At 42.6% G+C, this 16,066-nt stretch overlaps 1 protein-coding gene across 2 annotated transcripts in view; it reads right to left on the reverse strand.

Moving 5' to 3' along the window:
* Positions 1-15,413, reverse strand: part of TRIM24 (tripartite motif containing 24) — a 66,982-nt gene extending 51,569 nt beyond the window's left edge. Inside the window, exon 1 of one of the 2 annotated variants that reach the window (XM_074901995.1) lies at positions 14,940-15,413. In XM_074901995.1, coding sequence (XP_074758096.1) covers positions 14,940-15,327 — 388 coding nt within the window. In that variant the 5' untranslated portion in view covers positions 15,328-15,413. The remainder of the gene's footprint in view (positions 1-14,939) is intronic. The other variant, XM_074901993.1, reaches the window with a different exon arrangement.
* Between the last annotated feature and the right edge of the window lie 653 nt (positions 15,414-16,066).

Raw genomic sequence — 16,066 nt, forward strand, 5'->3', positions numbered from 1 at the left:
TGCTGCTGCTAGTGGAGGGGAGATAGGTTAAACCAACAAGCAAGCGCATCTCAAGGGGAAACTGGCACTCACTGCCAAAACATAAACATGCAAAGCAACCACCAATCTAGCAGATAAGTTTATTAAAACCTGAATGCTTTATTTACCACCCTTTAAAATGTAAATAGATGAAAACTAGACAAAGACTACTAGCTGTAATCCCCCCTCTGGAAGAGTGTTACAGGCCAGTTTTTATGCTGCAGTGCATTGGCTTTCTTGGAAAGCACTGCAGAGCTGAATTAAAATATTTCAGCTGCTCTGTGAAATGGTTCATTGTTTTTGCTATACATGCCCAATCTTCAAACATTTCAAATATCACATATAAGACTCCAAAAACTAAATTTTGCAAAGGTTGACTCTCCAGCCACTTCTGACTATCTTAAGAAATTCTGAAAGGAGAGTTTATGTTCACATTAAAGTCTGTCCAATGCCTTTCCTTCAACAACACAATTCTAAGAAGTGTCATAATGGTAACAACAGGAAATACTGCTATTGGGGGATAGACACTATTTAAGTACAAGGTGATGAATAAAAAAAACTTCACTGTCTTGCAAAGAACATGCTTAAACAGTGATGCAGAAGCCACCAACAATTATGCCAATTGTCACTGCTGACTGATGAGCGTTTCTTTCATCAAAATTAAAATACATTCTTTCAAGTCCTGAAATTGTCAAGTATTTCCAACTTATAGGTAATGAATTCAAGCATACAAGATGCAAGGATTTTTAAGATTCAGTGACATTCTTGCATCATTTTCTCTGAGCAGCCTAGTATTTAATTTTTCAAGTTGCTAACATTTTAGAAGTTGGTTTAATGCTGTCTAGATTCATACATTCTACTAAAATACCATTTTGCAGACACTCTAGGATCTTGCCAACAGTGCTCAAGTCCATTGTATCCATGTGCTTCTGGACAAGAAAATTAACACCTTTCTTCCTGAATAGCAAGATGTTAGCATGTTGCAATTACTATTTTAAAAAAAGATCACTGGGGTAAAAAATTTCTGTTGCCAGAAACTCTGGTAAGGAGATGGACCCCGCCTTAAGAGTTGTGAGCACCACAGAGCTAGTAGTCATTTCTTTGTAGCAAGAAATTTCATACTCTGCTCTTCATCTTTTAGAGTGCTCATGTACTACCTGACAGTTCAGTAGTTGCAGTACAATGCATCTATTACCAGAAATTATAGTTATAAAAAAGTAGGTAAGCAGATTATCACATGGGTAGTTGGAGCCAGTCACGAGCCAAGGAACAAAGACATTCTGGAAGAGACTGAAGGAGTTGGCTCCTTTTACCCTCTGTTGAAAAGATGAAAACTACACTCCAACACATGACTCTTCACTGTTTCACCAGCTTCCTCCATTTAGCCCCAGATACCATAATGTTCCCATCAACACTGAGCAGATGTGAAGGTAAAAAAAGCCTTGAAAAATAACTTCTAAGAATCTGGACCACAATAGAGTTGGAAGCAGTAGTGGGAACAACAGTAAGTAACAGGCTTTAGTCAGAGTATTTCAGGAGAAATGTCATCCAAAACAGGAACGTTAATGCAATTCAAGGCCTTTGGCTAGCTCATGCTACTCCCTCTCTTCTCTGAGTGAGCACTCAGATGAACAGATGCACCCTTGCAAAATGTTCTTTCACAAGTCTCCTCCCATTCTCAAAATGATCACCACCAAATAACTGGAAACGAGCCTCTTGGCTCTCATTTTTCCAGCCACTAATCTCAGAGGAGCAATTCAGGTGCCTAAACAGACATACCTAATTTGAAGTGGATATCCTGCCTGGCTTCCAGCTACTATTCCAGAAGGAAATAGGTCTCCTGTCCGATTGCGGAGTACATCTGTCAGCCCTTTTCTGAATATCAGAGGCATCCCAGAAATTTAGAAGTGGCAGAAGATACTCCGGTTTGGACAGTGAATCTCCACTTACCTGTCCACTCTATTCCACATATCTACTATGGCAATTTCAAATTCCTGGTGTAAAATACAACTGTGAGGCACACAGAGGATCTCTTATGTAGTACCCAAATGGCAGTCTGTAGCTCCAAAGAAAAACTTTGTTAAAATTACTTGTCAATGTTCAGAGCCATCACCTTCTTAATGCAGTGTTTGCTGCATCCAACGGTATTCTGTCTGAATTATGTCTGTTCTCAAGGAGAACTTCAAAGTCTATATAGCAGAAGTCATCAATGTCTCCATTATGCTTCCTTCAAATGATCTCAAAATATAAACTACAGTGATGTAACAAATAATGGAAGACTCCATCAACCTTACTCATAAATTGTATATGCAGGGAATGGATGTTCAAAAGTACATAGAAATAATATGTTAATTTAAATAATAGGTTCTGGCTTTGTTATGTTATTTTGTTTGGTGAAGGGATGGAGGAAAAAAAGGGCAGACCAATGTGAAAAAAAATCACAGATTTTTTTGCTAACTGGAATCACAGAATTTAGGTTGGAAAAGACCCTCAAGATCAAGTCCAACCATAAACTTAATACTGCCAAGTCCACCCCTAAACCATGTCCCTAAGCATAACATCTACACATCTTTTAAAAAACTCCAGGGATGGTGACTCAACCACTTCCCTAGGCAGCCCGTTCCAGTGCTTGACAACCCTTCTGGTGAAGGAATTTTCCCCAATATCCACTCTAAACTTCCCCTAGTGCAACTTGAGGCCATTTCCTCTTGTCCTATTGCTTGTTAGCTGGGAGAAGAGACCGACTCCCATCTTGCTACAACCTTGTTGTAGAGAGCGATAAGGTCTTCCCTGAGCCTCCTTTTCTCAAAACTAAACCACTTCCCTCAGCCACTCAAGACTTGTGCTCTAGACCCTTCACTGGCTTCATTGCTTTTCTATGGATGTTGCCCTTAGTATCTCTTCAATATATTCCTCAGTGACAATAATAGCATATTTACCATTCAAGAACAATGCCCAGAATTAGATCCCCAACAGTGAGAAAGAGGAATTTAATCCATTATCAAAAAAATCTGAATATTTATAAAGGTACAGTTTTAATCTGTGCTGAAATTAAGTCTGTTATATAACAAACATTTCATTATTAACCTGGTAATATTTTAAGGCTTTCTAGATTTTTTTTTCTTTTTTTAAAGCTTGCTGTTGGCAGGGACAGAGACAATGAAAGGCACAAACTATCTGATGAAAATTCCCACTCTGGTAAATGTAGTCAATAAAACAAACAAAAATATTTCTATTTCGTGCAGTTTCCATCAGATAGGTCTGGAAGCTCTGCAAGACATTATCATTAGAATAAAAAAAATTCCAGCCATTTAATTTATTTGAGCAAAACAACCCCAAGATTCCCAAATCCAGTCTGACTATTTATTATATTCAAAAGCTGTTTAATACTCAAGCTTGTGTCGTGATTTGAGCCTAGAGGGCAACTGAGCTCTGTTCACTCACCCCTTCCCCCGCAGAGCTGGGAAGGAGGAAAATGAATCAAAAGGCTCAGAAATCGAGATAAGAACAGGGAGGGGTCGCTCAGCCGTTAACATTCACAGGCAAAAGGCAGGGTCGTTAGGGGAAGAAAACAACAATATCACCAATTCAAAAATTAACAATACCTACACTTACCATAAAGAATGGGACAGTGAGAAGCATTAACATATCTTAAAACACCTTCCCCCTATCGTCTTTTCTTCCCGGGATCACCTCCCCCAGCGTTGTAGAGGATGGGGGGTGCAGTTGCTTCTTCCTGCTAGGGGCAGGGGGGCAAAGCACTCCTCTGCATTCTTCCCCCTGCTCCACGTGGCGTCCCTCTCACGGCAGACAGTCCTCCACAGACCTCCTCTGCCCTGAGTCCTCCCCATGGGGTGCATTCTTCTCGAGATGCTCTGGTGTATTGCAGTCCTCCCAGCACTGAACTACCACAGTGGGGGCTTCCTCCCTCGGTCCTGGGCGTCCTCTACAGGCGAACCTCTGCTCCTCCAGTGACCTCCATGGGTGATGGGGTCAGCCCTGCCACCTCACCCTGTGGTCCAGAGGGGCTCTCTGCTCCCCCCCTTCCTCCTCCTTCCTTCCACTGACCTCAGTGTTTGCAGAGGTGTCCTCCTAGTAACTCGTCCTCCGAGTCCCCATCCTCTCTCAGGTTTCCTTTCTGAAATACGTTGTCACAGAGCCATGGCTACCGTCGCTAATTGACTCAGCCTGCATCGGAGGCAGGTCCGACTTAGAACCGGGGGAAGAAGCTTCTCACAGAGGCCACTGCTGTAGCCCCCTCCCCTGCTACCAAAAATCCCACCACACAAACCCAGCACAACTTGTCACATACAGAATTTTTACATCTATGAAAAAGTAACTTAAAGGCAGCACAGCAATAATACTGATTTACTATGCCAAGGCGACTCTATAAAGTTAAACCTTACACTTGAGAGATGAATAAAGTTTCTTTGCAGCGTTGCCAAACTTTAATACCTTGGGTGGGATTCATCTAAGTGTTGTTTTACATTAAGACAACAAAACTGGAGCAATATATGCATAGTGAGATCCACATAGACTATACTGCCTCCAAGAACCATCATTAATTAAGAAGTAGCATTGTTCCTTCTACTCTGACAATACATTAATATGAAAATTACAGAATGTAACTAATAAAACATATTCCTTCTGGGTTGAAGGGATGCGCTGATTGATCAAGTAAGAACAGTGATTTCAAATACCTGCCCTACTGCTCTCAGAAAACAGTTTATGACATTTTCCCAAAACCAGAGAAGAGCTCCTTCAAAGGCACTTTCGCAGCCTGAGAATTTCTACTAAGAATAAAGCTTATGGAAATGAATCTTCTATCAAAACCAGTCTTCACAAATGCCATTTACCTGTCCTTTAGATTCACTTGCTCTACTTCCACCTTCTTGTGCCATACTGCCCAAAAGGACTGATCATGTATTAGTCTAGATAATGAAGTTCTGGAAACATTACACTGTGCCCCTAATACCAGTCTGGAAACAAAACTAGGATTATACTTCTATTTCTACTTTATTTTTAAGGGATAGTCACAAGTGTTCAACCATGGCATTATGGTTCTTAATCTACCTGGCTGGCATAATGACAAAGGAAGAAAAAACACAATCAACCACAACCTTAAGGCAGAACAACAGCTACTCTGGCAAAAGCTTGAAGTCAGATATGCTGCAGCTCATAGCACTACACTATATTCTCAATAATTTAAATCAGTCAAAAGCCAGCCAAAGAAAACCTTATTAAAACTGATCTCATTCCAGTGGAACTGGAAGCAGGGTAAAAGAAAAACACCCCACACAATACAATGGAACACAATGCAATAACACTGTTGCTAAATGGACTTTAAAAGGATGCAAGAATATCATTTAGCTTTTAAAGAATCCAGACTACATTCAGCTCTTGCACAAAAGGTGGAATGGACTGTTCAATCCATCTAGGATTCCCATATACAGTAGCCTTCATTTTCCCAGAACAGCTTCTAGAATTACTATTTTGAGAAGAGATCTTTGGCCCCATTGAATTTAAACAGCGGTGATAATAATCTAGAAGACATGAGCCACCATAAACTGTGGCTTTGCTTCTAAATTTTATCCGGTCCCAGGCCATTACTAAGAAGAAAAAGGCAACAGTGGACTGTCTCTTGATCTGCAACTGAACGTGCTCAGTCCATCAAGACTGAGCAGAATTTTACTAATGGTGCCAGGCCCAGTGTATACAACAAATACTTATTTATCAAGTGGTAAGAGCAATTCTGGCAGGTCATTCTTATAATACAAAATAAGACCCTATTTCTAGGGTTTTTTTGTTTAATCTTCACTGCTAGGAAATGTGGGAAGACCACATGCTATCACATAAATTCCAATCCAGGTTCTTCTGAACTCTCTTTCACAACACTGCCTTTGTAAAAATGAGGGAATAACCATCCTATTTTGCAGCTTGGAGTATATCTGAAGAAAGGGATGCTAGCATCTCTGGACTCACATGCAGGCAGACGCAGACTGCAAGAGGTAAACTACACCTATGTTTATCCCAGGAAAAAACTCTATGTATCTATATTTTGAGCTAATACTTATTCAGACAAGGTTTAAAGCATGAGTTCGGAATCCACACTTCATTTTCTTGCATAGAGAAGGGACTGAGGAACAGAGTGAAGTTGAGCTTCTCAAAAGAGATCAAGTTTCTTTAACATTTGATTAAACTAAGCAACTGAAGTATTCGAAGTCATTTTGGGGGTTTTAAAGATTTGCTAGCCAGTGGGTTATACCATCATAGTCCATGCTCACTACCAACAGTGGGAAGAGAAAACAGAACTATTGAAGGCCAAGTAGCCTGTAATCGATAAACTCAACAGTTAATAGGTTAAAACAACTGAGAACAATAGCTGCTAATGCATGAAAGACCCCAGACAAGACAAAAGCAGGTAAGAACAGAACTACTGAGGGCTGAAAACCAACCGCCTAAACACAGGTATTACAGGAATTGGGAAGCTGTGAACACTCAAGAGCTAAATCTAATCCCGAAGTATGCTACCTGCAAGATTTCAAAATTCCGAAGACATTTAACCATTACTGAGGTCCTGCTTATCAGACACTGAACATCATTACACAGCTCTATTCATTTAACAAAGCTTGTCTACTAAACAGACTGTCTTTATCTCGGCTTGTGACTGATCAGTTGCCTACTACCCTACCCAATTTATTACTTCGGGGCTAAGGAATGCTATGAATTTCAACTTTTGCATGAAAACTACTGAAAAAAGTTACAAGTCACACAAGTATTCCAAAAAGACAAAGATGATTCAAAGCTACTTAGACTTCTCTTTAAACCAACTGACTAGAAGGGCAGGTAATTTACACTCCTACATTGCTTTAGCAAGTAGTTCACTCATTTTAAAGCAGAATACAGGTTAAACAAAAAAGCATGTTTCAACTCACACTTTTGCTATTCAGGCCAATCTTGCATAGTACTCATTTCTAGTAACAGGCCTGTTGGTGCTGGGCTGTTTTATCAAAGCACTGTGCCTTGCATTTAAAATTAGAATCTTTCTCCCACTTTAAAATGTCTTCTCCAGCCCCAGCAGAGCACTGCAGCTCTTCACCTCTCTTTCTTCCCAACTTACACAGTCCCTGCACAGCTGCCAGCATTCCCTAACCTAACCAGCATGAGCGTTACAAGTATCCTGACATAGCAAGTTCAGCAACAGCTTAAGCCTAACATGAACTTCTGTTAAGCTGGCTTATAGCATTAGTTCAACAAAGTTCAACTCCACGCAGCCTTAACCATGTTGTGAGTCTATAGCAGATGCCTAGAAATGAACAAAGCAGGTTTACTTTTACATTTATTACACACTTTTTGAACTCAGGTACACATCCAAGAAAATACATGGATTTTTTTTCCAAGTCAACATTTACATAAAAATAGTCCTGTTTCTTTTTTACTATGTACAGTACAGACAGATGTGTCAGCTCACTGGGAGAATATACAGTCACTTTTCAAATAAGGTAATCATTTTAGTTAAAAGGGTATTTCAGCTACAGTCTTGTTTTATTCAAATTGCATTATATTCACTTGAGGGACTACAGTAGAAAGGGGAACTTACCACCTTAAAAAAAAGTTGCCCGTGGCAACTTACTTACTAATCAGAAGCAGGAATCTCTCCAGTCAGAAAGCAAACAGCTCTGTTCTCTTGTCCATGTACTCCCACTTACAGAGAGTTTAGCACTGGAGTTGCAGATTTCTTTTGAAATGAGGATGTGCCCATGACCCAGATCCACTTTAGAAACAAGGGCCCTCAAAGCCCATGAGTGCAGTTCTAACAGCTGAGCCCTGCTTACTGACTTCCTTTTTTCCATAGCCCACTGATAAACTTCAAAAATAACTAGAAAGCTTGTTTAACATCAGTTCTCTATCATAACTTAGTAATGTATGCAAGGTAATACACAATTTTCTCCCACATAAAAGCTTCAAATGAGCATTTACTTGAAGCACTGGAGAGACAGCATAAAGTCATTAGGAACATTCTTTTGCTCAACCTTCAGTTTCATGCCTGACTTTACAAGACTGTTTCTTGTTAAGAATAGTGTAGTTTTCTTAAGTTACTTCACACAACTGTTTCATGCTTTCTTTGATGATAAACATTTATGTTTTTATACATTCTCTCTGGCCACTAGAAAAAAAGTTGGTAGTCAGTTCAACTATGACACTGACATCTTCAAACCACGTTTGAGCTGGAAGTTCATAGTTTAAGCAGTAAATTACTCCATAGCTACCTAATTGCTGAGGTCAATTTTAACAGCATCACTGGAATTTTTCTGTGAAAACAATATTTCCGTGACCTTTAAATTAGCCAAAGAAAGAAAAATGCATCATTAAACTGCTACAGCAGATACAGTTAAATAAGACATAGTAAGCCCAGTAGGAGATTTTGCTACTATTCACAATTCAGCCAGATCATCTGCACAGGTGCACAGTGCAAGCTATAGGGCCATGCTCACCTGAAGAACCCTGCCTGACCAGCATATCATTGTTCAGAAATCAGTGAAAACTACTGTTTTAAAGTATTTCATTTTATTGTAAAAAAATATTTTAGTCTAAACTTCCAATTTCAGAAATAAAACATTTTTCATCAACAGTCAGTTATTCATACTGAAATACAGTCACATTAAAAGTCACTTTAAATTCTTTGGGTTTTTCCCCCATCTTGTTTTTAAATTAGATATAATGCACGAAATCTCAAGTTTACTATTACTGGGAAATTCCACTAAATAATATGGAAATTCCACTTACAACATCTTAACACAAACTCTCACAACCCTGGCATAAAGCTTTTCCTATACAAAAGACCAGCTTTACAACACTACTTCCAGAATCAAGAGTTTCAATAAAATTTCTTTCTTAAATTTAACAAACTGTGTAAAGTTGAGCAAACATGGCCACTTTGTAGTACTCAGGCAAGTCAGCAGGAGACCTTAAAAGCCTGCTGCATAGTCTACTAGCTCTTCACTACATTTCTCCTGTGAATGAGCAAGCCCACAAAGAGCACACTCTCTCAATGAGCATATGCACCATTATTTTTCCTTGCTCTTTAGACAAGTAATTTTCTTAAGAGATATCTCTATCGCATGCATTAAAACAACCCGATATACTTCCAACTAGATCCACATTCAACAATTTTTAGTACATTATTATATATTCCCTCTCCTGTTACCTTTTGATCCAGGATTCCTTTCCATTATTAAAAGTACTAATTGCTTACCAGACATAAGCCAATTCTGTACCAGAACAGAGGTAGGTTGGCTTCTAAGGATTTGAATCTTTGCTTAAAAAAAAAAAGTTTCACAAAACAGTTCATCTATTTTAATAACTTCTACAGCCTAACTTCTAAAAGGCTCCCAACTCAAATGAACCTGGCTATATCATTGTAGTTAACACTCACTGATGTTTCTGAGGGCTTCAGTTTTTCAATCTCCCGCTTCCTATTGGTAAAAGAAGCAAGAATGTAAATTCATCTAACCTATCCTTGAATACTATTCTGTAGACATACATAAGTATGTATTATACGCTTATATTAATCGTATATTGGGGAGCACAATTAAAGCTTCTTTCAGCAGTTGTCCATCTTAATAAAGGCTGCATAGGCCTGTCTAGAGATTTTTGCGGAACTCCTGGTAGAAAAGAATGCAAGACCTTTAGGCAAATACATCAGATTAAACTTATACAATTAGTATCATAACCCATCATATATATCTGGAGCGCATACCTTTTTCTAAAAGAAGGGCATTATAATTAGAAAAATAAAACCTTCTCTAGATAGTTTACTAATTAATATTTTAAGTTTTTACTAGTTTCATGACTCTTTAGCCAAAAGATTTATCCGTTACAGGCTATCAAAACAATAATTTTATATAGTACTGTAACAATGCTAAGTGCTTTTCAGATAGGCAATCTCTGGGGCTTCAGGAGTTTTCAATTCAAAGTTAGCACAAATCAAAAACAGTATGAAAACTAGGCATACCTTTCCTATGCTTATTCCTATAACATACATTATTTTTTAAATGTCAGCACTCCCAAATCTCCTCAGGTTTGTTATGGGTTAAAGAATTCTGTTCTTGATGGCACCACAGCAGAAATAAGACTTGTGAAAGTCTTATCTCATAGATGAGACCATCTATGTGCAAGTGTGAGTGTATACCCACACAAATAAAATATGAACTCCTTGTAATGGCAAAGAGAGAGAATTCACTTTAAGCAAGTGGCAATAAGAAAGATTAAATGGAACTAATCATATGTAGCAGGCAGATTAAAAAAAATCTTAAATCTTCTTAGACTACCAAGACCTGAAAGAAAAATTGATCTTCACCATAAGAAAGCTCAAATGAAGCTATTATATATATATCCTTCAAACTAACTAATGAGGATTCTGATCATTATCAAACTGAAAGAGGGAAAAAACACGTTACAAACAGAGAAATAAGAAAGTTTAATTTCAAAAAGCTGTATTTTCAAGGTCAAATGAAGTGATGACATCAGAAAGTCCAGATATCAAGATCAGATGAGAGTTTGAAAGTTTAAAGCTATCTGGATAAGGACTGACTGTGGGACATAATAAAACAGCACATGCCATCCACATACATGAGGGCATATCAAGGGTTAGGTCTTCATTCCATGCCTTATAGACCTCCAATTGCAAACAAGTATTTCTGGGCATTAATAAGCTGGAATATGAAACATGAACACTACTGAAATCCTCATTTAGTAAGTAACTCTTAAGTATTTATTCCTTAATTAATAGCAAGTATCAAACATATTTGGGTTGTTAGTCTGGACACTCCCCAAGATTTATATCCTGGGAGTGTCCAAACACTGCATGCTTCCAACACCTTCACACAGATTGGTTTGCTAGTAGGTCTACAGACAAGACATAGAAAAAAATTTCCCTCCACTATTTTTGATATTGACACTAGCAAGATTTAATCATGATACCTGCATGAAACTTTGCTACATATTTCCATTCACAAATTCTTCCCCACACCACTTCCCAATCTATTTTGTGTACAGACTGATGATAAAGAACAAACAAGGATGTCTGCAACTTAAATAGTTTTGAAAACAAACAGAATCTCAATCCATAACTTTGCAGTTTTCAAGTACCTCTTTCATTTAAAAAATCCATGAGTACTATGATGTCCAGATACTCCTCGCATTACAAACACTGCTCTTTAATTAAATATATACTACTTAACTAGTCATTGAAGCACCACCCAGCACAAAATTTGGGCAAATGGCAGATTTCTAATAACAGCCTTCTTGAATGCACCAGTTAGAACTTGCACAAACAGTAAGGAATGGCCATTTGAAAAACAAAAGAGAAAACACACATCAAGTTAGCCAAGATACTTGGTAGCAGTGTCTGCAGACACTTGCTCGCAGGCTAGCATCACATTTACAGACCCACTCTTGCAGCATTCCCTACAGTTTGTAATGTTCTGTACCTGGCAACCTGTTTTTGGCAATGCAATGACAAAAATATCACCTACATGAGACAAGCTGCCATTAGACATTCAGAAAACAAGTAGCAGTTCTCCAGTGCTAAGACCATTGAAGTCTGACACACAGCTGATGCTTCAACACCTTAAACTTCAGCAACAGTACAGAGGACAGAAAGTCCAGGTTTTCTTTTCGACAGAAATCATTTTATTTCAAAACTGAACGCATGTGGCAGTACAGAGTATATCCATGCAATTGCCACCTGCCTACCTTCACAGGAGGAATACTGATTAATATCCACCACAGGAAACTCCTGCATATGTCCTGACATTTGTCTTTGCCATTACCTGTGCTGAACCTCGTATTCAAGTGAGCAACAATAGAATACTTAATTCACTCTAGATCCCTAAGATTGAAAAACATTTTCACAGCACTCTTATTGGTTGTTAATATCTTTCGAGAAGGAGAGACGACATTTTCCCAAGTAAACTTGTCTATATGTTGGAATTTGAAGATACGCATTATTCTAGGAAAGCGAAGGACTGTTTCTGCTTGGAAAGTTTACTGAAGACTAAATGCATATGCAGATTATACTTGAAACTCAGTTCCTCTTTACCTACTTGTTTCTCAGCTAATCTGGATATTAGCACAACATTTCATCTCAAGGCTTGCTCAGTGAAGCACTTTCCAAATAACATCCTTTTCGTTGTACAAGACAGACTCCCTTCTACCAATCTTCAGGCTCCTGTTTGTGCAACACCGTACCGCTCAGCACAGGTGCATAATCTTCCTTCCTAAGGTCTGCTTATCTTCCAGGAGCCTTTTATAGTTGACAATTCTACTGTATTCCTTACCTAGGACATTCCTTCGAGCACAGACAGCTTTCTTGCTCACTCTTTCTTCAGTTTAGTCACAGTAATCTCATCATTTACATCATGAAAGGCATTTACTATCCAATTTTCCAAGTTTATACTCTTTCAGTTTATTTCTTCAGGTCACTCATATATACTATGCACAACATATTACAAAAAGAGATGACAGATTTGCATTGTTTTGTCCTTCCTTCCGTCTTCTGAGAATTTAAGAACTCCTCCAACCATAACATTTTCCTTGATATTATCAGCTTTAGAGACACTGACACTTTTTCTTTCCCAATCCTAACTTAAGTTTACAACTTTTTTGCATCGGTTGGAAAACAGAATGCAGCCAATGCACGTCATCAAGTTAGGCCTTGGCTAGCTAATATACAGTCATTGTCATTTTAACTGGGTCAAAACTATGACAAGAAAAGATGTAAAGAATGTGTCAAGAAGAGTGAGATCTATACAAGTTTCTTCTTCCTAGTGGACAATGAATGACAAGTGTGGAAGCATTAAAATAAACTTGAAAGAGAAGTCGACAGGGTAAAAATAATGTCACCAAAAAAAAAATGTCTGTAAATTCATAGAACAAGGAGGAATACATACTGTATCATTCATTCATACAGAACCAACTCAGTCAAAATAGATATACAAGTTAGCTGTTGCTACAATTCATCATTTCATTTATCATTTGTCCGCTCAAGCAGATGTTTCGATAGCACTAATCTTTTCATTCTTATGATGCATCTCATTTCTTACACAACTACAGAACCCTATTTCTGCTATATTTAAATAGAACATCTGGGAATTGAGCTGTGCTGTTCATGACCTCAAAACTTTTAAGACGATGATTATATTGTCTCTCAGCCTATGTTGCAACCCCTGATCTAGCTGCATCACTGCCCTCTTTCTCGTTTCGAAGTATCTCATCTTGAAATATCTTATCATATACCAGAGCTTGTGCTTTTTCTGTTCCTCCCATGCAAAACTTCACAGTTCTACTCAGACGTATGAGCAATAACATCTTCTGGATCAGCCACACTTAAATGTACTGGCTTTGGGTCTCACAGATTCTCCCATTCTGGAGCTTCTGACTAGGCAGTCTGACTACTACATAAATTACATGCTAAAATTAAAGACTGAATGAATACACTAACACAGACACCCATGTAGATAAAGAGGCTCACCATATCCTGTAATAACATACTCGGGACTTTGTCAGGTATTCTGAAGCAAGACTGTCTCTCCGATCATCCCAAATATTCCTTTCTCTCAAGAGGGTGTTCCCTTTACGAACTGCAGCAAACACTTCGCACATTCAGGTTGTAATCTTTCCGGTCTGAACTGCTGTCAGGATGGTAAAGGTTTCCTAAAATGCACTTAAAGGACAATGGCCAGTACTTGCTTGAGAGTGGGCAGCCTGGAGTTACCACTTGTTTATTCATGTGGAGCTTTCCACTTGAGCCCCCACCGCACATCCCCGTAAGCACAACCTCCACTAACACCTATAGAGGAGCTCAATTTCCATCGTACTTATCTATTATATTAAAGTTCCTCCAGGACCATCACCCATTTCCACTAGAGGATGCATGCTTGCACCTTTTCCTAAGATGAAGTTGCCTTTAGCAAAATTAAGCGACCCACTAGACCTAAGAGAGCTAGGAAGAAAAAAGAAAGACATCAGGAGAGTACCTTTCAGTTACAGGAGTTTACTGCACATCTTCTACAGCACGATGTATTTTTTCAAACCCATCGACATAAGCTACTACGTCAGTACACGATCTTACCAAAACTTCCTCGCAGCGTCCTCCCTTCAGCGCGACAATTAAACAAGTAAGCTTCACATTAACGCGCTACCAGATCCATCCAGGCTGCCCATCACGTGGGCAAATGTTATGGTCGTCCGCACCTGCTACACCCGCCCCGCCGCTCGCCCCCCCGCCGGACACCCGGCAGAGGGGGTGGCACCCGCAGGGCTTCCCTCCGGGTCAGCTCCAAACTGCCCGCCTACAAACGGGGCTCAAAAAAAAAGTCTGTTTTCCCGCTACGGTTTTCTGCCTTCGTATCGCCCCTGTTAAGGTTTTCCCCCGGCAAAAGCAGAAAAAGCCCTTTTGGGTGCAAAGCCCCTCCGCCCCCCGCCTCGGTCACCATCGGGGGCCGCTGCCCCCCTGCGGCGGGCCCGGGGGGGCAGAGGGGACGGCTCTCGCCGCGCCTCTCTATCCACACAGAGGTCCCGCGAAAGTAACATTACTGCCTTCCCTTCCGAGGTGGGAAATTTAAAAAAAAAAAAAACACGCACCACACCACAATCCCCCCGCCAGGCTCGGCGCTGGCGAGCAGCGAGCACGGCCCGCCCCGAGAGGTCCGTGCCCCCGGCACCCCCGCGGCGGGGCACCTGCACCCCGCCCACCGCACTCGGCGCTTCGCAAATTCCAGTCGCGACAGCTCCCCGCCCCCCACGTCGGTCGCGACACACAGGCCTCCGGGGGGCGGGGTCGGAGGGGGCTGCACCCCCAGCCGCGGGGCCCGCGGGCCAGGCGGAGGGAAGGGGCGGGCGGCAGAGGGGGCACTTACCGGGCGTGCAGTGCAGGGGGGAGGCAGGCGAAGAGACGGGCGAGGAGGGGGGCGCCGCCGGCTGCGGCTCCTTCGGGGTGCCGGCGGCCGCGGAGGGGATGGCGGGGGGCAGCATGAGGTAGCGGTCGGGCTGCGGCAGGCAGCGGAGGCAGACCGAGTGGAGGCAGGGCAACAGCTTGGGCCGCCGGCTCTGGATGGGCTGCCCGCACACGCCGCAAGTGTCCAACAGGTTGAGCGGGGCCACCTCCCCGCCGCGCTCCGCCGGGCCCTGCCGGCTCTCGGCCTCGTTTTCCCCGCTCAGCGCCGCCGCCCCCGCTCGATCCGCCGGGCAGGGCCCCCCCCCCGCCGCTGCCGCCGCCGCCGCTACCACCGCCGCCGCCTCTTCCATTGTCCTGCGCCGGCCGCCGCCGGAGCGCCGAAGGGAGGCGGGGCGGCCCCGCTGCCCCCGCCGCTTCCCGCCGCCGCGCCGACCCCCGCCCCGCGCGGCCCGCGGTGTTTGTGTGCCGGCCCCGCCGCGCCACACCGCCAACGGCCGCCCGCGCCCCGCCCCTCGCCGCGCCCCGCCCCGCCCGCGGCCCCGCTGCCCCGCCCCTCCCCGAGGCCACGCCCCGCCACCGCCTACGTGCGCTTGGCGCCTCTCCCGCCCCGTCGGCCGGGGAAGCCCCGCCCGGCCCCGCCCCGAGAGGCCCCGCCCCGCGTGTCGCCGGGCGGTGGCGGCGCCGTCCCGCGGCGGCCGTGGCGCCGCTGCTCGTGGCGCCGGTCCCCCACCCGCCTCCCCGCCGCCCTGCGCCCACCACCTCGCACACGCCGCGTTAAAGGCATTCCACGGGCGCAGCGGGAGCCCACGGTCCTCTCAGCCCCTGCCCAAGCGGCCGCCCTCTCCTCTGGGCAGGAGGCCCGGCCCGCGGCCAGCAGCGCACGGGCAGCCTGGCTGGGTGAAGGGCCTTTGCCCCTCTGAGAGGCCGGTGAGGAGGTCGTTGAAGAGGTTGTCCTCTCCCCTGCTTTAGGTGCGGGTGTCTGTAAATTTGGACTTGCACTTGGCTTGGCCACACACAGGCACATCACCTGTCTGAAGCTAGTGGATGATGGGCAAAATTAAAAAAATACAATGGAAATGTACAATTCCA

This window comes from Athene noctua, chromosome 3, assembly GCF_965140245.1.
Source record: "Athene noctua chromosome 3, bAthNoc1.hap1.1, whole genome shotgun sequence".
NCBI classification, from domain to species: domain Eukaryota; kingdom Metazoa; phylum Chordata; class Aves; order Strigiformes; family Strigidae; genus Athene; species Athene noctua.